The following is a 23,952-nucleotide window of genomic DNA, read 5'->3' as shown; positions in this document are numbered from 1 at the left end:
GGCGGGCAGGGGGTGCAAAGAAGCAGCAGCTAGGAGAAAACTGGAAAAAAGGGACTTTGACTTCACCCCTATGTTGTTTCAAAGGCACGACCTAAACCCAGTCTTCCTTCACGAACAGAGTAGGGAGCTCAACATGTCTTCAAACGACCTGCAAACCTGCTGTAGGCAGCTTACACCAGGAAGCCCTGTGAAGGAGCACAGTGGTGGGCTCAGTCTCAGAGTCACAGGCTGATCTGAGGACAAGAAACCTGCTGAGCCCAGGAGGAGAAAAGGAACCTCTGGCTCCCGAATTTCACCAGTTACTGCGAGCAGTGGGGTTCTCCACACGCTTGTATCTTCCTTTGCAGCTAGCATGAGTCTCAGTATTTCCCCAAGAGAAAATGAAACTACAAACCAGAAATCAACACAGAGACAAACCATTTGCAAAATCCCACAGCTCAGTGCAGACCAGCCATCCCCCTGGGGCTTGTGCTGGCAGGGTTTTCCCACCATCCCTTTTCATTCCCTCCCCCTCCCCTCCAGCCTTGATTGCTCCAAGTACACAGCTGCTCAGGCAAGCAAATTAGAGAAGCAATCTTCCCCCTCCCAGGTTATTTCTAACCCAGTTCATTTCCCTGACCTTGTTCCCCAGGCGGTGGCACGAACAGGTGAACCTACACAATGCAGGGATCAACCACTGTGGGATATGCTTGAGGGATGTGATATACTGGGGATATGATGTATTGCTCTAGAGAGAAATCCCTGTTTAGCTGTAGCCTGAGGCTCACCTGAAAAATAGTCCTCAGCTATGAGAAAGCTCACAGAGCTAGCAGCAATGCCTGGTGTTCGGCGTACCTGAACAGCTATTTGTTCACTGCGTACCAGTCCTCTGAAGTGGTATTTGTCATGAAGCCTCACACCCTTTAGACCTGTGGATGTGCCTATACAGAGCTATTGGTTCACTCAGCCAAACCTTACCACCTGTGTCTGGCAGTACATAAATTGTAATTACTTTGGATAACCTGGTCACTTATTACTTGCATTACTTGTGAAGATACGTAACAGCCATATACTAAGAACGAATAGTGAGCCTGTCCCTGTATGCAGATTTCCATGGTAAATCATTTAACTGGGTGGGGGAGAGGAGGATGGCATTAAAGAAAAAAATAAAAGAAGAAAAATCAGTGTAACATTTTTCAAGCAATGGTAAAAGCCCCCTAGCAGCCTGTAATTCCTACATGGAACTCATTGTTTAAGTATCTAGGCACTTGATAAGCATTTGCATAACATCTAGCCACTACCTGGTGGGGATAAACACCTTAATTTTATAGAAGGGAAACTGGGGAAGAGATTTTAAGTCCACCTTCAGTTACCTGAAAAGCTGCTTCCTACTAGTTCTGTGAATCTCATTAAAGATCAAAAGCCATCAGCAAAAGACCAGAAAATCGAACCCAGGTCTCTCAAGGCAAAGGTGAGCATCCAAACCATTAGGTCATGTTTTCTTTAAGTCAGCTACACTGAAAGTCTGATCCCTGAATATCCTGATCACTACAGCCAGGATAAATACGAAGAGGGCTCCCCTACACAGCACTCCTCAAAGCAGCTAGTCATCTAGAGATTTTGCACAAAGTACTGGAGCAGGTGGGTTATTCCCAGCAGGATTTGTTGCAGCAATTAACATCAGGACTGAAGCGCTGCATGTTGTACACAACCGCTGTGCAACATCCATGCAGTTGAGGACGAGTGTCGGGGTCTGAGAATGACATTTTGTCACAAACACTTGTTGTCTGTTACCAGAGTCCAAAATCCATCAACAATGATCTTCACTCAACTCCCCAGCAAGTGGAACAATGCATGTAGCGTACGTGGGCCATGGTAGGGGAGGTTGGCCCAAATACAGTCACAGCCCCACACCGTTTTCAAAGATGAAAGAACAGAGCGACCATGTCTCAAGGCACTGAGCTGGATTTATTCATTTGACCATATCAGTATCAAACTAGAAATCATCTGTTTAAGATCATGTGTTAGATAGGAGCAGCATTAAATAAGACATATGAAAAAGAGACTGTGCTTCAGAAAAGATTCAGTGTACAACATACACAGTATGCCATTTTAACACAAATGCTTACAAAGAGTCATCCTAAGCATCAAAGAGAGTTTTATAAAAGTTTACGTTCTCATCCCATGGGATGTACAGAACTATGCAGTTTACATAGTTTTACTATCATCCAAAACATCATGTTTCAAATGTACAAGGCACAGCAAGAACAATATGATTCCATTTCCATAGGAACATAAACACAGCTTGTCACTAATGACACGCTTTCCAAACCACAGCACTCACGGCAATTATACACGTGTACAATTTTAAAGTATTAAAAAGCAAGAGTCTGGAGCCTGCCCACTGTTACCAATAGGGAATAACATTTGCTCTACCCTTAAAAACTACCCAAAATATCCTTGCAGTAGCTGTAACATAGGAAGCAGGTAAAGTCGCTGCTGTGCTTTGTCAGGGCCAGCTTGCTGTGCTATTCCCAAAGCTAACCAATATAGCCAGTGAAGGATTCCCTACACCCACAGAGAAGGGGGACAGTGCCCTGCTTAGCTCTGACAGCCCAGGGAAGATGCAAAGTTAAAACGCATCTGTAACCAAGTGATGCTTTAGCTCCAGAGATAGCTGATAGAAATTAGCTCAGCTTAAGGGAGGCCCTGATTTCCATTAAGAATGACCAGAGACTGGCCAAGTGTCAAAGACAGAACAAGACTGAACCAGTCTTTGACTGGTTAAATCAAGGACTGTTTTTTTGGAAGGCTTTCTCTAAGGACAGCTCAGATAGACTGAATCTTACAGCCCACATGCTCGATTTTTTTTTTTTTTTGATGGCAGCATTTGCAAGCGTATATTACAAGTTTTATAAAAGTGCAAGGCCCAGCACAGGAAGATATCCTGGATTAAGACATTCCCAGCAGTGTTCTTTTTGCCGTCTTCTTGTTGGTCAACCAGCAGACGCACAAATATTGTTGCTTGGGATCAGCTTATCAGAGCCCCTAAGGGTTTAGCTTAATCATCTGTGCAATTAAACACTCTTCACATTTTACAGCCTACAATGGCAATATTTTTATGTACAAGTTTGAAAAATCAAGTCTTAAAATCAAGTTTTAAGAGGTAGAGGTCCATTTCTGACCTGCAGACATACAACGTTGAGTCAGTCGTATTCTAAGGCTGGTGGTCCCCTAACAATATTGAAGTAACCAGCTAGAGCTCCAAGATCTATGTAGAGTGATCTTTGCCTCTTTAGCAGGTCCGACTCTTCCATGCTCCCAGTACATAATGAGGAATCTAAAAAGGAAAGAGACAAAGCATGTCCTTATTGCACAGATAGCTACATTAGTTCAGTTCCATGGTTGCAGACATTACTGGAATAGTCAGCCTAATATTTGCTTTTATTTATCTGTGGTTTAGAAAGCTTCATTTTTAAGGACAATATAAAATAAACCTCATATAAAACAAAATAAAAGATACCAAATGAACCCACAACTCTAAGGTAAAGAAAGGTAAGCAGTCTGCTGCTGAAAACAGTAAGTGTGTTGAACTATTTCGAAAAACCCTCCATCAGCTGGGACAGCTAGGCAGAGCTTCCTTATCCTCTGAGCCATAGTGCTAAAGAAGAGTTGGTGCAAGAAAAAAACTCTGCTAGCTTTCTGCCAGTTGAGAATTCCCCTTCATTACAGGGGAATTTTCATCTAAACAGATGACATCCTCTTTGTGTCACTGGGTGTGACAATACAGAAAAATATGGGACCATCAGTCTTTTTTTTTTTTTCCTTTTAAATCAAGGTCTAAAGAAACCTTTGCAAAGGCAGAACTTCCCTGAATACTTGTGTAATGAGCGTCCTGGAATCCCAAGCACCTAAACTAAAGTTCCAGTTTAATGGTCAAGTATTTTTTCATCAAAAGAATTGATTCAGATGGCCCGAGCTGGTCAAAGGATTATGCACCCACAAGGAAAAATCCAGGAGCAATGCCCTTCTAGGAGCAAAGGCTGCGACTGATTTAAATGTTAAGTGGATTCGTTGCAACAATTACGCATTACAGCAAAACTCTGCATAGATATCTTTTCAAATACTTAGCTCAATCAAATAAACCACTTGTCTGGGGTCAGTCTGTAAATGCTTTTTGTCAGTAGCCTCCAAATGTATTTTAAAAGTACAAGAAAAGCATTTTGAAGCCTGTTAGCAGGTTGCTGGCACCAAATCTCCCTTGGTCTTGATATTATCTGAGGACACACTGAGTTTTCTAACTGCTCCATGTATTATCCTTCATAAAGCACTTATTAATGCACAAGGGAACTGTGTTCTATCCTAGAGTAATTTTTGTTTTTAAAACAAAGGGTTTGTAATGCTGACACTCAGCAACATTACAGTTACAGTTTTGTGTGTGTCTTTAAGAAAGCAAAAAGTGTTGGATTCAGTGGTGGTTGTTGGGACTTTTTTTTTTTGTTGTTTTGTTAACAAACACATCACTAGTATCAACAAAACATCTCTACTACTGTGGCAAAATAAGGCCATTTGGGACAGCAGCATATATTTAGTGAAGAAGTTCCCTGAATGACTGCCAGGGCTTTTACATGAGCCAGCCCTTCCAGAGCTGCAGAATTCAGGCTAAGTTCTTCCCCTGTTGAAGTCAATGGGCGTTTTACATAACACTTAATGAGCTCTGGGTCTGATCTCATCTGATTGGGATTTTTACTGGTCTCTTTCCAGAAGCTTTTTGAGTTTCATTTTGTTTCTAAACACTCACTCACACGAAGTTCTGACACAAAGTAAAATCTACAAAGTGCAAGGTAAGTAAGCCTGATACCATTACCTGTAATGTTTTCTGGCAACTGCAGCTCCTTCCTTGCGAGTAGTCTTTTCCTTTCAAACAATGCGGAGTCCAGACTCTGGCACCGTGGTTGGTCTTCTGGGGGTGGGTGTAAGGCTTCGTGTTTCAGTAAATCTGCTGCAGACAGCCTATGGTTAGGATTCCTTTCTAGAGCTGCTTCTAGCAACTCCCTCATGGAAGTGCTGCAGTCTTCAGCAATGTCCTCTAAGGGGGGAGCTTGCTTGTGTATCTGTTGGAATAAAAAAAGACCATTGAAACAGTTATTCCAAAAACAATGGAAGAGGAAGTCACAGATAACCACGAGTGGTCTGGGAATTCCCCACTTAGAACTCATAATCTCCCTGAGCTGGGCTGATCAATTAGAACAGAACATGTAACTGCACAAAATCCACCTTTTTTAAAATCAGATTTTATCATAAATTTAAAAACTTAAAGCAACTCCAATCAAGCCAAAAATCCGTTGCAATGTGAAGTCACCAGATTTCTGTACCACACTGGAAGAACCAGAGAATCAAATTTGCCAGGCTCCAATTTTTATCTGCAACTTCTAAGCAAAACAGACAAGTAGAACACAGATGGGCCTGTTTCAATCAAGTTCCATGCTGTTCTAACCCTGTCCTTGCAGTAAACCCAAGGCCTGTAAATTGTAACACAAACCACAGAGATAACTCCAGCTCAGCCTCTGTCTTCCCCTAAATGATCAAAACCCACTTCTTGCCTCCCCCCCCACCCCCCGAAACAAAAAGGATGATATCATCTCTCTGACAAATATTTTGATAGTTTTTATATGACTGGAGCTTTCCCAATAAGAGTACAGGAAACCCTTCAACTGAAACTGAGCTACAGCTTTGCTAAGGACACTTACAATATAGAGGTAGGATGGATATGCAGAACGAGGATATCTGTTCACCCAGGGCGGGATGCCGGTTTGCATATGAATAATAGTAGCTCCCATGCTGTAGATGTCCGCTTTTGTTGTGTGGCCTCTGCACAGGATAACTTCAGGGCTCATGTAAATCTGCAAAGAATAGTCAAAAAAAGATTAATCAATAGGGGAAGACAACAAGCAAAGGTGAATCGTGACATTTTGTGATCCAGGAAACCCCCCTCTGAAGGGATGCACCCACTAGTCGCTGCAGCCTAAAGACCAAAGCTGTTAGAGTCTGAGGTTCAAGCCATGGCTCTGCTTCCTTCAGCTGGGTAACAGGAACCTCATTCCTCCACAGCAAAAGGTACCTGAATTGCCAGTTTGCTTTGTCGGGCACTGCTGGGACTGCTGCATTCTGCTTGAACAACATGGGCGTGCACCAGGCTAAAGAGAGAGGGTGACCCCGCTGCTAGCCACCCAGCTGGGGGTAAGAGTTCACTCACTCCTCAAATCCCTGTTACATTGGACACTACACAACTCTTCTGGACAGAACTGGCAGATATACGCCTTCCTGTCTTCCTTACTCTTCTCCTCTCCCTCACTTATCCAATAACCTGCATGTTGGGGCATTATTCTAAGAAATAGGTTGGTGAGGAACAAGACAAGTCTAAGGCAAGGCATAAATTAAAAGCCAGGACTCTTACGTCCTTCTGTGTGCCCTTTCCCGCAGGCTACTCCAGAGCAGCTATTAAGGCAAGCATCCCTCTTCCATCCTCTTTTTAAACCAAAAATTCTCATATCTTTTAAACCAAAATACAGTTTCCATCCAAACATTTCACTGAAACGTTTGGATTTGTCAAGACTCTGAAGAAGGATCCGGTGGGAAGCTTCTGCCAGCTCCAGGCAACTCGGAGTGCAGCTGGAGCAGAACCAGACGGACAGGATGCAGGAGGCACACCCCGCTGCTGGCAGGAGCTGCCTGCACAGCTCTGCCACCGACACCAGCCGAGGCAGTAGGTTTCAACAGAACGTGGGCACAGCCCACAACACACTAGGTTAGCAAGCTGCCCTATTTGCTTCTGGTTTCTGCTTTTCCCTCACCCAATTTCCCTCTAAAGGAGCCAAACAGAATTTTAATTAGTTCAAGTCATCCTGCCACAAAGAATCACATTAAAAGCCATTAACTGACACAAGAGCAGGAAGTTAAGTCATCACCGCATGGTTTGACTACTTATTACCACAGACTGAGAACAGCTGTAGGGCTCACGCAAATGCCAAGGAATATTTCCCAGTAAATCACATACCGTATCTGCAAACAAAGCTTCAGATTGGAAGCCTGTGCAGAGGTTCAGCAGGTGTCTACAGCTGCTACTTACTCCTATCCATTGCTTTCCTCAGGGCTAAGATAGAATAAGTGCGTCTGCACCCACCACCTTTAAGACTCATAACGAGCGAAGAACAGAATTTCTACTTTTGTAAAATAAAGTCACTAGCAAATACAGTACAACTTGAGTGAAACCTGTATAAAAAAAAAGCAGCTGCCTTCTTGAGGAAAAAAGGATGCTGGAACAGGAACATGTCTGCAGTTATAGTCAAAGTGTGAAAATGGTCAAGATGCACCTTGATTGCACAGGGCCAAAAAGCAAAAATGAGATGTGCACCCCAGCTGTGATTTCAGACTAATTTAGACTGGCCTAAGACTGTTGCCACCAAAGTAGGCAGCCCAAACCCCAGGTACCTTCTCATTCCCACTCCTTCCTACTGCTGGGCTGGCACTTGCCTGCCAGTCAGACCAGAGACACAACCCAGCTAAAAAACAGTCCTTCCCTTCGTGCTGTGCTAGTTTTAGTTTAGCATTCCTGCAAATGAATCACACCTTCCACATTCAAGAAACCTTAGCAGACAACTTTTTCCTCCCCTCAAATGTTTGTAACTGAAGCTTACATATTTTAACAAAGTGACAGAAGCATAACAGAAAGTGGAGGAAATGCCTAGAAAAAGTATTTCCTGCAGAGCAGTTTCATCACAACTCTGGTATATTGTGCTGCATATGTTGTACACACACTGTTCAGAAAACCCAGGTTTTTCATCCTACACCAACTAAACAAAATTTAACTATCTTTCAGTCATTCTGCCCAGAATTGTAACTATTCATTTTCATAAACACAAAGAAGACTCACTACATTCAGACCTTCTGTGCTATAGAAGTGAACAAAAATCTTAAATGCCCAGAGGAGAACATGCACAGGAGAAAGATAATTCCACCTGCCACTTCCTTCATGGACACGAGTCCCTGCCAATACCAGACGTAAGAGAAACCAGCCAGTTCACAGGCATGATGCTGCATGGCAGCGACAAAGCCCTAACAAAGGGTTGCACAGCTACATGCAGAAACAGCACTCCTGGACAACTGCACCACTTCTTAAGGCTGCATAATAGAGGGTGCAAAACTCAGGAGGACTTTGGAAAAGTGAAGATTTTACTTTGAAAAAAATCAAGAAAGCCAGTGTTATCAAGGACTACAGAGGGCATTTGTGGGTGACTGGATTAGGCACCCCACAAGGCTGAACACAGGCACTGTGGAGAGGAAGATGCCTAGGAGGAAGAATGTGAGCAGAAAAACCTACAGACTAGCATTCATGATGTTCCTGTAAGTCTTTGGTATTTGAAAATCTCCTTTCCCAGGGCTCTCTCTGCAACCTGACTTCTGGCCTGCAATGCTGCAGCAGAACAGCATGATTGCCAGTTCCGAGGACTGGCTACCTCTCTCCTGAGAAGGCAAACACCAAGCACCGCCCTGTTACAGGGTTGTGGGGATTATCCACTTTCTGAGGACATGACTGGAGGTGCTCAACAGTGTGGAATAATTTTCTTCTTACTAAGTGAAGAACTAAGTGTTTTTCACAGTTGTTCTTACGAACATGAACTTCGCCTGTCCTCCAACAGCCAGGAGCAGATCACCATCAGTCCACTCCACAAACCTGGAAATTTCCTGTTTACGCACATTTCCATCCTTGGGAAATACCCTACCAGGGCTTCCAACTCATTCCATTTTTCTTATTCTCATTAACAACATGCAAAAAAACCCCTAAACAAACAAAAAACCCCAAACCAAACCAAAATAAAAAAACCACAAAGTATGCACATTAAATCCAGAAAGCATGTTGCTTCCAGTACAGTAAGCATTTTAAGCACTTAACTCCCCAGACTAGAAAGACAGTGAAAACAAATGTTCAAGTATTTTCCCAAATATCTCGAAAACAAACAAACAAGCCTGACGTTCTGTGAAATCTTAGTTTATCCTACCCTTCCAAGGAGTGAAATGCTCTCTGTCAGTTATACAAGTATCTCCTCTAAACACATGCCTATGCTGTGGAAGACTATCAAAATGGCAAGCACCAACATTCCAGCTGAAGTGTTTCCTGTAAAAAACCTCCTCTGGCAACAGAGAGCATGCAAAGCCACATTTGCAGCAATCCAAGCTAACTGTTGCTGCTCGGTTGTTTGCTAAAGCTCCAGCCCTGGAAACACTTTGGCATGAGGGTAGCCCAAGTGGCATGCAGGGCCTCTGCACATGTTCAAAGTCACTGAGAATATCTGAAAGGCCCCCACCCCCATCACTTTAATGCCTAAGCAGTTTACCAGATAATCATCAACTATGCCATACATAACCCCCAACGGACAAGAGGGACATGTAGGTGGGGAACAGAGCTGAGAAATGCTAAGGGACAAAACCCAGAGGACTGTAATTGCTGCAGTTTCAAAGGAGTCATCAAACTACTGTGTTGAGCAGGTCATCCCAGTCCATAGCTGGTATCTCAGAAGAAATCTTTGCTAGAGCAAAGAACCAAATTCCAGTCTGAAGCGTCTCTGACCAGCAGCTGATTCACTGCAAACAACCCTCCTCAGAGTACTGTTCCTTTGTTTGACTTCAGTGAATCCCGATTTCTTCGTGACTTCAGATTTAATCATTGCTAACAAATGGGTGTCGTGGCATGGGACTGAAGAGAAGGTGACATGGCTTTCAAAGTCTAACACCTGATTCTCCATTCAGTAAGTTGAAAGAAAAATGTAACTGAGATAATACAAATGTTCATTTGCAATTTTTTTATGTTATTATAAAACTCTTTTGCCCAAGCTTCTACCCTCAAACTCCAAATTTGAGCCTAAGCATCATAACCATGGGAATAATAACAACATAAAGGCTTTTGTCCCTCCAGCTTCTTACCTCTGTTCCTCTAAGGTCTTTGGGATAGTAAATGTCTTCAGTCATTTGCACACTTAGGCCAAAATCCACCAAAACAGCCTTAGTTGACATAAAGACAATGTTGCTTGCTAGAAGAAAAAGAAAAATGACAGCATTTAAGTTTCCGGCACGTTGGGCATTTATTTTACAATATGCCTGTTTCACTTGGATGTTAGCCTGAAAAGGGAGATTAGCACAACCAGTCTCTATAGCCGACACAGTCCTTCTCCTAGGCAAAACAGGTCTGTCAGTGATGGGGTCCAATTTTAAATCATGTCTTAAAAATCAAACTGGACTGGTTTACGTAGAAGATTAATCAACATTTGGACATTTTCCTAGCTTTAAAAAAAAAAAAAAAGAAAGAGAGAGAGAGGGAGAAAGACAAAATGGCTGAGGGTAAGGGAGGAAGGTGGAAGACTGGTAGGCACCTCAGCACAGCGAGGCTTGCTCTGAAGATATTTAATGGTCTCCAAGGTGGAAAGCATGCTGTGCAGGTGTGGCTATAAACAACATAACTGATGGTCACCAAGAGGTTTCTCTACACTAATGATTTAAATGACAGAAGCAGAGAGGAACCGAGGTCCCTCCACAGCAGCCACACCTGTCTCCTGCACCAGTCAGTGAGAGCAGCTCCGCGTGATGACAGAGGACAGACTATGGCTGCAAAAGTAATGAAAGACTGGGAGTTCCAAACTCCCACCGAATTGCAGCAATATCTAGGAGCTTAATTCATTTTCCTTCATAAAACTCTGCCTAAGGGACAACTTTGTACTCAGTGGCTTTCTTTGCAGTTGTATTTCTGATCAAATATTTATGAAGGTAGTGCTCTGTGCTTTGAGAAATTCTTGTTTGCTGTTTCAGAAGATGTGGACAAACGAAGCCTCCAAGTTACACAACAGAAACACATTTTCTCCCAGAGGAAACTGTGGGTCATTTTCCATCTTGACAGTGCCCACCATGCCCATCCAGTGGGAAGATGCAGGCTTGATTTCAGTGGTACTGGTTCCTGAAGCAATCTTTCACATACCTGCCTCCTTACCAGTGCTACAAAACTACGTAAATAAATTGGTAATATTAGGGATACCTTTGAAGGCATGGATTTTAAACACCAGATAAAGGATGGTGCAGACGGCCACGCTGCCACAGTGCAGCAAGCTCTGCTGCCTGTTCGGGACTGCAGCAGACCAGCTTTGGCTGGTTTTGGACTAAAGTTCCCCCCACCAAATAACCTCGTATTTAACTGCTTTCCAACCAAGGGTTAACATGAGTGGTGGCACTGAGCTGCTCCTAAGAGCCAACAGAAAGCCCTCCTCCCCTTCCTGGCCCAGGGCAGTCTTTCTCTCAGTAAAATCCCCATCTTCTCCTGTGCCAGGAGGACAGAGACTCAACAGTGGCCAATGCAGTGAGGAAGAAATCGGAGATGTTTGGGAAAGAGCGTTTTCTATCAATTCCACCTGGCGAGGGAAAACACACACCCTCGGCTCCTTTGAGCGGAGGCCGCCTTGCCGGGCACCCAGTAAGGGTCCGGGCTACCCAGCTCACCCCTGGAACAAAACAGCTCCCTGCGGGCAGGAGCGGGGCCAGGTTTGCACCCCGGTGCCTCCAGGCCTGGCAGCCATCAGCCCCAGGCAGCCTCCGCCTCGGCTCCTGCCCTGCATCCAGTAACGCAGAAAGAGGCTGGAAAAAGCAAAATGCACTCACATCCACCACATTCACAACGGACTGGTTCTCCTATCCACTATCTAGATGTAGTGGGTTGGGTTTTGGCTGGTTTGGTTTTTAAACCTCTTAATTAGTGTCATTGTTACTGCCAATTACAATAAACCCATAGGAAAGACTCTTACTACAAGTGAGAAAGTACAACTAAGTGAAAAATTAAGCAGTTCGATAGTTGTCCGAATCTCAAAGGCTTACATCTGAAGTACTGACCCACATTAACTAAAGAAAATGTAAAACCAAGATAAAAATTTAGCAATTCCTGATAATCGTCTTCTGTCAACTATTTATTGTTACACTTCAGTTTGAATATTTCTATTTTAAACACTCAAGTTTAGCAAAAATTAACTCACAGAAGAGATACGTCTTCATTAGAAGCACTGTTAGAGAAAGGCAGAATTGATCTGTCTGAGGGGGGAGGTGGTGCTGGGAGAAGGAATATTTCATATTAAATTAAATGTAATGCATTAGAATTAAATTTTAAAGCAATTTAATATTAATGTATTTAATTCAGGTTTAATATCAATACAGTTTGATTATTTATACATGTTAATAGCCAGAGCTTTTTAAAAGCAAATATATACTAAAATTTGCAGTAATTGTTGAAAGAAAAAACCAGAACGAATTAGGTATTAAGTTACAAAATGTCTCAAACTGAGGAACAGCCATGCAGAAACATAAAATCTAAAAGAAGGTGAAAGTGGAAGGTGGGCATGGAAGCACTCAGGATGAGTTTACATGAGAAGAGGGAAATTTCTGGCTTAATGCAGACTGATAATTTCACTCATTTTCTTTGGGTTTTTATTTCAAATTGAGTTGCTCAAGACAGGCAAAGGAACTGTGACTTTCAAATCATCCTCTCCACTGAAGTGAATTAATAAATAGCGTAAGTAACGATTATCTCCAGAACCTGACCTTGCCATTTGTTGAGCATTATCCATCCCTCCCTCCCAGAGACATGAGGCTACATGCCCCAGCTCAGTCCCAGGCGCTCCACTGGAGCCCCAGCCCAGCCTGGACTGGGAATCACACACACATACGTTTGATATCGTGGTGGATAATCCTCTTGGAGTGGAGAAAGTCAAGTCCTTTCAGAATATGCTTTGTCACCCAAATGATTTCAAATTCTCTCATAGGACCACAACTCTCCAGCTTTTCCATGACAGATCCTCCCTCTCCAGCTTCCATAAAGAGATGTATCGTCTCATCCCACAAAATAGCACCGTATAATTCAGCAATGTTTTCGTGACGGAAGCACGCCTGTATTTCAACATCTGATGGTTTGAACTGTTCCACTGGGACCTAGGGCATTGAAACAAAACCACAGAAAAGCAGCTCAAAAACTAAGTTATCCATACTAACACTAGTTATCCTATAGATTAAAATGGAAGAAGGAAGCAAAGCACTGCTATCCACTTGTTAAAATACGGAGCTTTATTTTGATCCTGTGACTTGTTCTTCCTTTCCCGTTGAGATACATCCTGTTTAAAGTTGAGAGAATTTTTGGAAGCATGCCCAAATAAAAAGTGCAATCTTCCAGAAAAAGCAATGTAGCAAGAGTTATTCCCGTCAAAATCTGGTGGTTACGCAAAAGCTCTATGCAAACTTCCTGGTGAAGGAGATAAAAATCCCACTGCTTTTTCCATTAGCTTTGTGCAGTCTCATCTGCTCTACCAGAACTATACACCTGTCTGATACGTGGATCAGTGCTTGCAGCACTCAGCACAGTCTACAGACTAACCATGCTCAGGACCATTACTGACCTCGATTCAATCCTTATCAGTGCTGTTTTATGGCTCACAAGAAATGAAACCTGCTTTAAAGCGAGCACCTGGCAGCACTATATTTCTTTAAAAAGCACTGACGGCAGATTGCTAAGATGATAAAAAGGAGCTTTTGCTTACACATGAAAAGTCTAGTATAGTTCTTTTTATTCTCCTTCCCTCAGACTTGTGGCTGTGAACCAAGTAAGAGGCTAATATTTTTATTGCGATGAGAAATACTGGTTGTGTTTTCAGAAACATTAGAATGCTTTAATTCGGCAGTGGGTTATGCTGTGGGAGCAGCAAACTAAATCTGTCCCCATGTGGATACACTGGCTGCAAGGGAAGGATGTACAACTGCCTCCCCAACTCCTTCACACACAGAAGTAATACAGATACTTATTCATGAGCCAGGGGATATAGAGCAATGTCCCAGGTGAGCTTTTATTGGCCCTAAATACTTACTGCCCACTTCAGAACAGTATATTGAAAGGTAAAGCTGAAAGAAAATGTTGGCTTGCATAAAAATAGAGGCGTGCTCAGCAGTTTTCTTGACACATCTCACAACCTTGAGCTCAGTCAGTGCCCAAAACACAGTGAGAGTTGCATGTAAGCTGAGGTCTCAGGGACATTAGTGACACTGGAGTAAAGGAAACTCAAGCCTGAGGACCCCAGTTAAAGGATGAGATGCTAAAACCATCTGCAGCAACAGGGTTTTGCTGTCACCGTCAGCAGGGACATGATCTCATGCTGATATTTTACCACCCTGAGTACAGCAGGACAAGTAGAAATTCTTCTACCCCCACACCGCAGCAGGCCTGCCCATGTGGCAGTTACACATACTTCCAGATACTTTCAAAATACAGAAACTTGTGCAGTCTCAGAGCCAAAAAATTAAAACAAGTTAACAGTTAAAAACATGCATTTTTTCCTACCTTGTGTAGGCCAACAAAACCAAGATGATCATCAGCCTAACAGTGGAATTTGATGCAGACATATTTCAAAATATACTGTATGTACTATGTTGTACAATATTTGCTCAGAGATAAAACTACTGAACTAACATACCAGTTTGCATGCCATTCGTTTCTTGGTTTCTCTGTCTTGAGCTAAGTACACCTTCCCAAAAGCTCCCCGAGGAATAAAATCAGAGCCAATGTTCCTGTAAGTCAGCTTCCACGGAAACAGAAGCACATCCGAGTCGATTTGATAGCGCCCATTCTTGGGTGTGATCTGTGAAGTTAAATTAAAAAAAACAAAAAAAACCCCACAATGAAGTTAAAGCTACTTCAAGCCTAATTAATTTTATACATGTAGTGGGAAAAAAGTATATCACACATATAAGTGCATAATGCACATGATCTGTTCAGGAGTCTTTATTTAGAAACACCAAATGGGAACAGCATGTGAGGTGTGGCATTCATTCACAGCCCAGACATCCACGTTTCTCTCCAGTGACTAACTTATACAAAGTGTAAGTTGCAATTAATTGTCTTGAAACAACAACAACAGCAGCTGGGTTAATGAAATTACCCACCTCGTGTTATTAGATTTACCTGCACATGTTTGTCCTTCCTGTAATCTGTTAACTTGTTATGCCACATACCTGTTACTCACAGGCTATCTTATACAATGTGAGCAAGAGTTTCAGCATTTCCTAATATCACATGTACTGCTAGGGGAACACATTTTAATTTTCCATCTTGTATCACAGTTTCTGCTGCTTAGTAAAAGGTTGAAGAAGTCTGCCATGATTTTACCAGCTACCACCTTCTACTTTTATACTGCAGTTCAAAAAAACCAAGAAGAGCGGGAGTCACACCGTCTGCTTTAGGTGGGTTATGTTGGGAGCTTTGGTCCTCTATACTACCAACAAGGCGAGGAGGGCTCCTCCAGGAAACGATTCAGAGCATCTAAGTCAGTATCTTGCTCTAAATCTTCCCCCGAAACAGCTCCCTCCCTCCGCACATGACAGAGAGAGATCAAACTCCTAACTACAGCCATGTGAGTACTGCTTGAGGTTTGGTGCTATTTCTTCAGTCTCTTAATATTCTCTCAGCTAAAGAATTACTAGTGTTTCCTGTGAATATGCTTCTAATTAACTCAGGGATGTACAGTATTGTCAGTATCTGGAATATCATTAACCTGTTTACTGCTACTTTATTAAGATTCCTGAAGATATGTAAAAGCAGATCAAGGGTATTTATCACTTCACGTCTGTCACATGGTCTCATGTACTCAGTTCTTCAGCTACCCCTTTTAAAATAACAGCGTATTAGGAAGATTATTGGGTTTAGATTTCTTTTTAAGATATAATGCACGTAATCTTTCTGTGCTTTAACCACCTTCATGTTTTTCAACTAGGAGACTGTCTTCTTGACTGCTAAACTGTCATTTGTGACTAGTATCTACGTGAAATAAGTTAATTCTTAGAAGTTGTTAATTTTGGGGAGGATAACTTCTTAACTGTTGGGGGGGGGTGTCTTTTAATAAAAAGTATTTTGCTTAGGATATGCAGAATGAGCCTTCCCTCTACTTATCAGAGCCAAGGTAAAGACTCTAGCAATCTGCACATCTCACCTGCTCGCTTCTGCATTTCAAGGCATTGAGACTAGCTAATCCACGTGGGTTACACCTATACTGGAAAGTAACACAGGCCGAGTAGAGTGGATTTGCAGAGCAAGAGAGCAATGACCAACCACACTATTCCTATTTTCAGGAGGCTTTCAGGACTAGTTCCTAGCCTGGTCTTGTGGAGTGAATGCTCTTTTGTGGCTGTAACGCATCCTCCAGTTTAGTTTCAACTGAAAGAAATCCAGCTTGTCTGATCCAAGACCCTTCGTGATGCAAGCCATGGTGCAGTCAGTGGGGGTCACCAGGCAAACAGAAACACTCCTGATCCTAACTGAAATACTGTAGATATTTACAATGTAGATGCACCTGCTGAAATGCATGTACAGGTAATGCCCTGCCTCCAATCCTCAGTTGCTCAATGGATCACGTGCACCTAATAGTACTTGGTTCATACCATTTGTATGCATCTATACAAATAACATACAAGCAAAACAACCACGAGTATGTAGAACAGTGTCTATCCTAAGCATAGGAAACACTTAATATTAGTAATTGTCATTTCAACGTTACAGAGTTTAAAAAGTGACTGTTTTGCAATAATGCAATTCTCCCTCCAAATCAGAATAAAGAAATATCCTGTGCTATTTCACATCTGGGTAACCAGCAAGCTTCAAGCAACCAATATTCACATATAAAATATATTACATACAAGATATTTAAGATGATAGCTGTAGAACATCTTAAGAAAATAAAGCAGCAGCACAAACATCTATCAATAAACTTCCATTTCATAATTGATTGTTTCCAGAGCAACCGATTTTAAATAGAAGTCCAATGACATTAGTATCTAGATTCTTGTAGAACACAAATCATTTAAGGGAAAAAATGAACATATCTCAAAACAACACATCTACACTTGAATTTAGCAGCATGCGATATTACATAATATTGTAGTTCTGAAAATCACAGTTGATACTATACGCTGCTTCTCCTTACATTACTACTTTTTACATTTTGTGCAGATAAAGTGAATTCAGCAACTATACCAAAATAGTTCCTAGATTTTTATTTGGGAGTTTTGCATAATGAACTCCTGTTACTGCATGAACATGAGGCACTGGAAAACCCTTACTGTCTCCCAAACCTGTAAGCCATCATAATTTTAGCTTTTGCTCTTTTACTGTGTCTCTCAAGTTTGTATTCAATGCTGGGAAATGTGTTCTAATCTGCAGGGATACCAAGAGGCAACATAGAGTGGATCTTTCTGAACAAAAGACCTTTCTCCATAGCTGCCTGAGACTGCATAGCCTAGACTGGGTAACCTCAGAGATCCCCCTCAGTCCCAGGTGTGCACAGGGAACAACAGCCTGTCACTCCTGGGACTCGGTGTGATCTTTATTTAGCTTCATTAATAACTTCTAACTCCTCAGGCCTACTAATTTTCAAGTAAGAAGAAAAGAGACATACCATATTCAACAGGATTCCAGATTCTTGCTGTCTGCATCCTTTAAATTGTTTTGCAGTGTTAGACACCTGATTTGCAAAAGCAAGCAGGTCTTCCACAGTCCCGTATTTGACGGAGGACATCAAAGAAACCTCCCTTTCACAAAACAGTAAAGATTCCGCACGTTCTTCATTTTGATTTGCCTCTTCACACATTGTAATTAAGCTATCTTCATAGACCGCAAGGTCTCCACCTGGATAAAGGTTTTCCATGATGTCTATCACCTCGGACATATTTAAATTATTTAGCAACAAGTCAATCTCCTCTTTGCTATCACTACCCGTGCTCATATACTCCATTACTGTCCACTTTGCAAAACCGCTCCTGAAAAAAGAAACAAACGAACCTGAAAACACTGTTCACCTAAATTTGTTTTAGCAAAGTAAGAATGAAAAGAAGTGATCAGGATGATAGACAGCTCATAATTATACAGTTAGATTTAAAATTATTAATTTGCGCTATGAAGAAAATAATAATTACTAGACTGGGTGAAGAGGAAATGGAAAAAAAGTCTTTGCTAGTGAAATTTTATTTAGAAGTTGTTAGTGAACCTCCCCTGTCATTCATTCTTGGAATTTAGTTCGATCAAGCTTTTTGTTAGAGGAACTGGCACAGTAAAGAAGCACAAACTAATTATATTTTGTGGGACATGCAAAAATGAAGGAGCATCCTCAATACAAATGAAGGAATTAATTATTTAGAAATGAATGACAGAGGGAGATCTAAATGTACTCGGTTACTTTATCCCCAAGTTTTTATGAGCAATTTATGTGATGTGTCCAGAGAGAGGAGAAGGTCGTGGAGCAAGATCATTCCACTAGTAATAAGCATCTGTTAGTGTCATTGCATAAAGCACAATTAAGTCACCACCTGACGTACACAACCCATCTTTTTTGCAAATAACTGACCAGAACTAGGCTTGAACTGAAATTTTCACCAGCTCCAGAAGAAAGTCAGAAATGGGGCTACCATAAAAGCAATGAGCTTTTGAAGCAGTTTCCAGCAGTTCGTTCTACCCTCACTATTCCCAACAATAACTTTTTAAGATAAATCTTGACCATTTTGCTGAAGCGGACTTTCACTACTAGAAACTGGATTCAACACCGCAAGAAGTCCTTTCCCATCTCAGGTTTCTAGTTTAAGCCTGAGAGAGTTGCTCTATTCAAGTTAAAGCCATACACATGGTCAGTCATTAAAATACTTACACAAATAGTTTTCAACACGTAAATGTCTAGGAGCACTTACCTTGTATTTATCCTGGTTACATCACACAAACCCATCAAAAACATCTCAATATAATCCCTAAAGTCGTCATGTTCCTTGAACCCGTATTTACCACTGATGATAATTTCACAGCGTTCTGTAGCAGCCTATTAAAAAAAGCAAAACAAATAAAGCCATGGCAGACCAGCTCAAGCAGAAGGACTGGTTTATACTCATATGATCATTTGTTTCACAGGCTTCACGGAAAGAAAAACTAGTAATCACAAGGCTGAGATAACAGGGGATTTTTTTGCAGAAAGAAAAAAAGATGACAGCTCAAAAAAAAAAATCAAGCTACTGTACGATCATCCAGACTTCCAAGTAGTAGTGAAAAATAAGTTTTCCATGGTTAGGTCCCGAGTTTTATTCTCTACTAATAGGAAAGAAGAGAAGGATCTCCTTTTCCTCTAGCAGAAGCAAGTACAGCATGCCCTATTTAGACAGCTCTCATTTCCCTTTTTTGTCATCTACTGCAACCACCTATTTTGGGCAAAAGATAACAACGAGCCAAAAAGATACTTTAAAAAAAAAAAAAAAGATAAACGAAAAGGAGCAAGCACAACCTATTTATCCCAACAACAAGCAGCAGACTGGGTCCCCTGAGGCCATGAAGCAATGCCGTTTACCCAGGTACAGTTTCTGGTTATGATCACTATCTTTCTTACCCTCCCCGCAAGGACGTGGAAGCTTTGTGGCACCTATTTCTCATGGGTTAGAGTATTTACGTCAGCTCTAACGTTTAAGAAAACAGAGTAAAATAACGTGGCTGACATGGCAAAGAAACTCAGACCACGTGCCGCGAGTCTGAAAGGCAGGACAGGACAGCTCAGCAGATGCAGCACAGGAAAAGGCAAGAGGAGTGCCTGCGGTGCAACGCGCTCCTTTTCGAACCCCTGGGGTGACGGTGGCAGACCAGCACCGTGCCCCCCTCCGCCCCCCAAGATGGACACAGCGACTTTCACCAGCACTCTGTACCGGGGCACCCAGCCTCAAGTCAACCTGATGGCACCCCTAGGATTAGGGCAGCTGGGTAGGAAACCTTGTGGTCACTAGCACTACTCGAGTGGGAAGCACCCAGGCTTTGTATCTGGTCAGGTTTTTCCAACCTACGCAAGAAATAAAAGATGCTAGGGGTGTTTTCTAACCCCTAGCATCCCACCTTCCTGCTCTATGCCCAAGCTAAAGGCTGTTAACAAAGCCTGAAATTATTTACTCTTTATTATAAAGGAAATTTCTATTTTTTCCCCCACAGCAAGACTTGTATTCATTGCTTTTTTGGTGCTGAATTAATGGGGGTGGAGAGAAAAGAAACAGTCCAGTCATAAAAGGAACTGAGAGACTGCATGTGAAGAGTCAGGTAAAGTTAGAAACTAGTCCCGAGGGACTTTTTGAAGAAAAACACGAGCCTCCAGATGCTCTAGTCTTTTGCAGATAGAGACCAGTACATACCACAATTAAACCAATTCACACTCTGATAACGTTTTCATGCATAAGACATCTGTACAGTTTAGACCAAATGCAGCTTTCCACAAGTGCCAGCTCTGCTCTGTTCCTCAAAATGTTCCCAAACTACAGCATGATACTAATAATATTCTTGACAGTTTCACTGCTACCCAAAAGCTCTGAATAACAAAAAGTGACTATAACCTGCATATTCTCAGTTCTGTGCTTTTAGTGTTTGAGAAAAGCTGCAGCCCCTTCACCTTTCCCTATATCTAGCAAATTCTAAACACTAAATATTCACATAATGACAGCAGTGTCTAGACTCTGTAAAACTGATTTTTTTTAAAATTATGCAGCGATTTATATATTATATTTCCACCACTGGCAAAAAACAGGTGTCCAGTTACCAACAGGAAATTCATTCTCCATTTTTTCCCTAAAATCCTGTGCTAGTATCTATTCTAAATCATTCTATACAATCCAGTTAAATGAAGATATTACATCACTAAGCATGTTTTACTTATGTTCTCGGTTAAAAAAATGGTTACCTACAGTGGAAAAATAAAACTAAACGTAACCACTTCAGTCAGTTGCTAAAGCACAAGACTCTCTCCAGTTCTGCCATTATTTCAACATCAGCACATGAGTAATTTGCAAGCCAAAGGTTTATTTCTCTATTTATCATGAGTAGCTTTTCCTTAAACCCCTTTTTTTCGAGAAGTGTGCTGCTTGACAGCATCCTTATATCCACCACATTAAAATAAGAGTAACCAGACTTCTGAGTCCCCGTGGGATTTTTTTGCATCAAGGATCAACAAAACAAAAACCCAAACAACAACTGCAATAAAAATTAAAAAAAAACCCACACAAACAAAAAATAACCAAAACCTGCATAGAATGGCTCAATGCAATCACACACCCATAACGAAAGATTTCTTGTGCTGCTTTTAGGGAATAATTTTCTGATCTAAGAGGCAAGTTGCTGTTCACCAGTGATTAAAAAAAAAAAAAAGTCCTTATTTACTTTTAAGAAAAGTTATCGAGAGACCTTGAAGAACACAATCCCTTTGGGAAAAAAAAAGTTCTGCTGTTAAGGGGCAAGAAAGATCAACAATTTCAATTTCTACATCATTTCAGATGGTCACTTGGGAAGAAGAAAAAAGAGAGGCATCTCCTAGCGCTGAGGGCGGCCAGAAGTCGGCCCCCGGCGGGGGGTGCAGCCGGGCGCCCTGCCCCGCAGCCCCCCGGCCGCACGGCGCTGCAGGCCGGAGGGCTCAGCCGCCCGCACCGTGCCCTCCGCCGGGCCGAGGGCAGCCGGGCACCTGCCCGGCCGCGACCCCCGCCGCCTCCGAGCCGGCCCAGCCGGCGGGCGAGCGGAGAGGCAGCCCCGCCGCCTCCGAGCCGGCAGCGCAGCCCCGTCCCGGTCCGTCCCGTCCCGTCCCGCCGGCTCTCCCCAGCCCCGCTCCCCCCGCCGCCCGACCCCACTTACCCGCGGGGCGCCGGGAGACGCCGCCCGCCCGCAGCCAGCGCCGGGGCCGCTCGGCCGGGTCCCGCGGGAAACTCCCGGGGGCGGGGAAGGGCGCAGGTAGCGCTGCCCGCCCCTCGCCGAGGGCGGGGGACCGGGGCGGCTCCGGCCACGGTTTCTATTTCGGTTTCCTGGAAGGCGGCAGCCAGCGCCGCCCTGCCCCGTAATCCCGGCGAGCGCTCGGGCCCGCCCCAGCACGTCCCCGGCGGTGGCATTGCCTGGGGGCTTCGGCGAGCCCCTCTCCCGCGGCCCCCGCGCTCCCCCGGGCAGCAGCCGCGCCTGGAGGGGAGCCCGGCAGCCTGCTACGCACGCTCAGTTTAAGCGTTATCCGAGGAAAACTTCAGCTGCAACTCCGGGGGAACTGAGGACAACAACGTGAAAGATTTGTTACTGGCAGAAAGATTAAAATATTCCGGGAGACACAGCGCGACTGTGGTAATTGCTAAAATTGGGCAGGACTACGCTTTCTTTCTCGTCCAAAAGGCAGTAACTCTCGCAGGACTGCGCCGCCCAGTAGCTCCTCTTCAGTGAATTAGTTTTTGATTAACGAGAGAAGTGGCACCTCTTGATAACCAAAACCAGTTGCCACAGCACTGGGAGCTGACGGGTTGAGCCTGTCTCCAGATCTCATGAGACATGAGCTGTATTTTCTGTTTATTATCTGCACTATAATGACTATTTGCTTACTGAAGTCAATGGCAAAACTTTCATTACAAGGTTTCAGGACAAACATTCACCTTGGGCTTCACTGTCTTATTTTCAGTTACGTACAACTCCTTTTCTGTTTATATTATCCAGACACACTGACTCCCTTGTTTAAAGGCTACCTCTCCTATGTTGTTCAAAATTGTCCAAAGTATGACACAAATAACATTCTGAAATGTGCAGAGATTCAGACAGACTCACTGCTTGATCTTGTTTTCCTCAGCATCACAATTTAGTATGTGGAACGCTGCGGCTAGCAGGGCTGACCTCTGCGCATGGTTTCTTCTCCAAAATACACAGATGATAGATACATTGGCAATCCTCCACAAAGAAATACGTGTCATCTTTGTTGAGTCTGACATCATTCAATTGCACTATTCAGTGTATTTGCTAAGAAACGTCTGTGAAAAAATGCACACAAGTTGAAGATGATTAAAGGAAGAAAAAACAGGAAGGAAATGAAGGGGACTGAGGAAGAAGGTAGGCTACAGGAGAGGTAAAAAGGAGAGAGGCCTGGCCTGGGAGAAGGCGGAATTGGCAGCACCTTGAAGGTGGGAGGTTAAGGCTGAATAACACATCCTTAACATGTAGCAGCTCTCACGCTAGGATACCTTAGGTATCCTCTTTCAGGAACTTGCTTGGGTTATTAGTTTTCCTAAACCCACAATTAATTTTAATGAAACCATTTTCCTTTTTTAAACCAACTTCAAAGGGAAAAAGAGGAGGAGTTTCTCTCTCTCCACATCAATGAATTTAGGAAGGACAAGTCATAGAATTCCAGACAAACCTTGTGTACTTACCACAGAGAGATGGAGGAAACACAAGTTTCTGCTCCATGGCATGCGTACATAGGATACAGATTGAAATGTAGAATTTTAAAAGCAATCTACTCTCTGTCTTCTGGATCATCCTGGGATACAAAACAAAGATATAAGGCTCTAGCAATTACCTACAGACCCTGACTTACCCAGAGGCTACCAAGAGCATAGCTCAGCAGTGCAGACCTGCTAACACACGAAGTAGGTCACATGGCCCCTAACATACACTACAGATGGACCCACAAGATTTACATAAATGACTGCTTTTAAATACTAAAGAAACCGATGTCTTCTCCATTCCACACCCAGGGACCCACACAGCAGGCCAACAACAACTTCCTGGGCACCCTGCAGCTCTGCGCCCCAACCGCCGCCCTTCTGGTCCCACAGAACGTCCATACTGCCTTCCCTACGCTAACCCCGCTTTTGCACCCCTGGCACGGGACTAGGCAAACATTTTATTCCCCCTCCAGCTTCACCTCCACACCTGCCCTTACCCTCCTGCCCCGGCCCGGTGGGGCTCCTGCGAGGGGTGCCCGCGGGCCCCAGCAGCCGGCACGCAGGAGGCCCAGGCCGCTGCATGCTGGGCCTGGCCTGGGCAGCTCACTTTGTTCCCCCTGCCTGCAACAGGCAGCTGCCTGCACCCACACGCCTTGCGCCTGG

The 23,952-nt window shown here is 43.3% G+C and overlaps 1 protein-coding gene across 3 annotated transcripts; it reads right to left on the bottom strand.

The window, feature by feature from the left end:
* Nucleotides 1–1,928: 1,928 nt before the first annotated feature.
* On the bottom strand, nt 1,929–23,816 carry MAP3K8 (mitogen-activated protein kinase kinase kinase 8). 3 transcript variants are annotated; one of them, XM_075704954.1, is made up of 10 exons: nt 23,787–23,816; nt 23,272–23,381; nt 18,781–18,905; nt 17,499–17,859; nt 14,526–14,690; nt 12,735–12,996; nt 9,961–10,067; nt 5,730–5,882; nt 4,847–5,093; nt 1,929–3,319 (listed from the first exon to the last, which is right to left on the bottom strand). In XM_075704954.1, the coding sequence occupies exons 2-10, from the start codon at nt 23,311–23,313 to the stop codon at nt 3,186–3,188; spliced, it is 1,596 nt and encodes a 531-aa protein (XP_075561069.1). In that variant the 5' UTR covers nt 23,314–23,381; nt 23,787–23,816; the 3' UTR covers nt 1,929–3,185. The 3 variants fall into 3 exon arrangements, with proteins under 3 accessions (XP_075561069.1, XP_075561071.1, XP_075561070.1); XM_075704956.1 differs by lacking the exons at nt 23,272–23,381; nt 23,787–23,816 and adding an exon at nt 22,673–22,684; XM_075704955.1 differs by lacking the exons at nt 23,272–23,381; nt 23,787–23,816.
* Between the last annotated feature and the right edge of the window lie 136 nt (nt 23,817–23,952).

Source organism: Pelecanus crispus, chromosome 2 (assembly GCF_030463565.1).
Source record: "Pelecanus crispus isolate bPelCri1 chromosome 2, bPelCri1.pri, whole genome shotgun sequence".
Taxonomy (NCBI): domain Eukaryota; kingdom Metazoa; phylum Chordata; class Aves; order Pelecaniformes; family Pelecanidae; genus Pelecanus; species Pelecanus crispus.
This window is presented reverse-complemented; position numbering and strand designations above follow the sequence as displayed.

Coding starts and splice junctions, on each gene's coding strand:
- MAP3K8 (XM_075704954.1), bottom strand. CDS start 23,313: ATGCCATGGAGCAGAAACTTGTGTTTCCTCCATCTCTCTGTG. Junction 18,906..23,271: donor GTTTCCTCCATCTCTCTGTG/GTAAGTACACAA, acceptor TTTTTTTAATAG/GCTGCTACAGAACGCTGTGA. Junction 10,068..12,734: donor TATCCACCACGATATCAAAC/GTATGTGTGTGT, acceptor TTTTTCTTCTAG/CAAGCAACATTGTCTTTATG.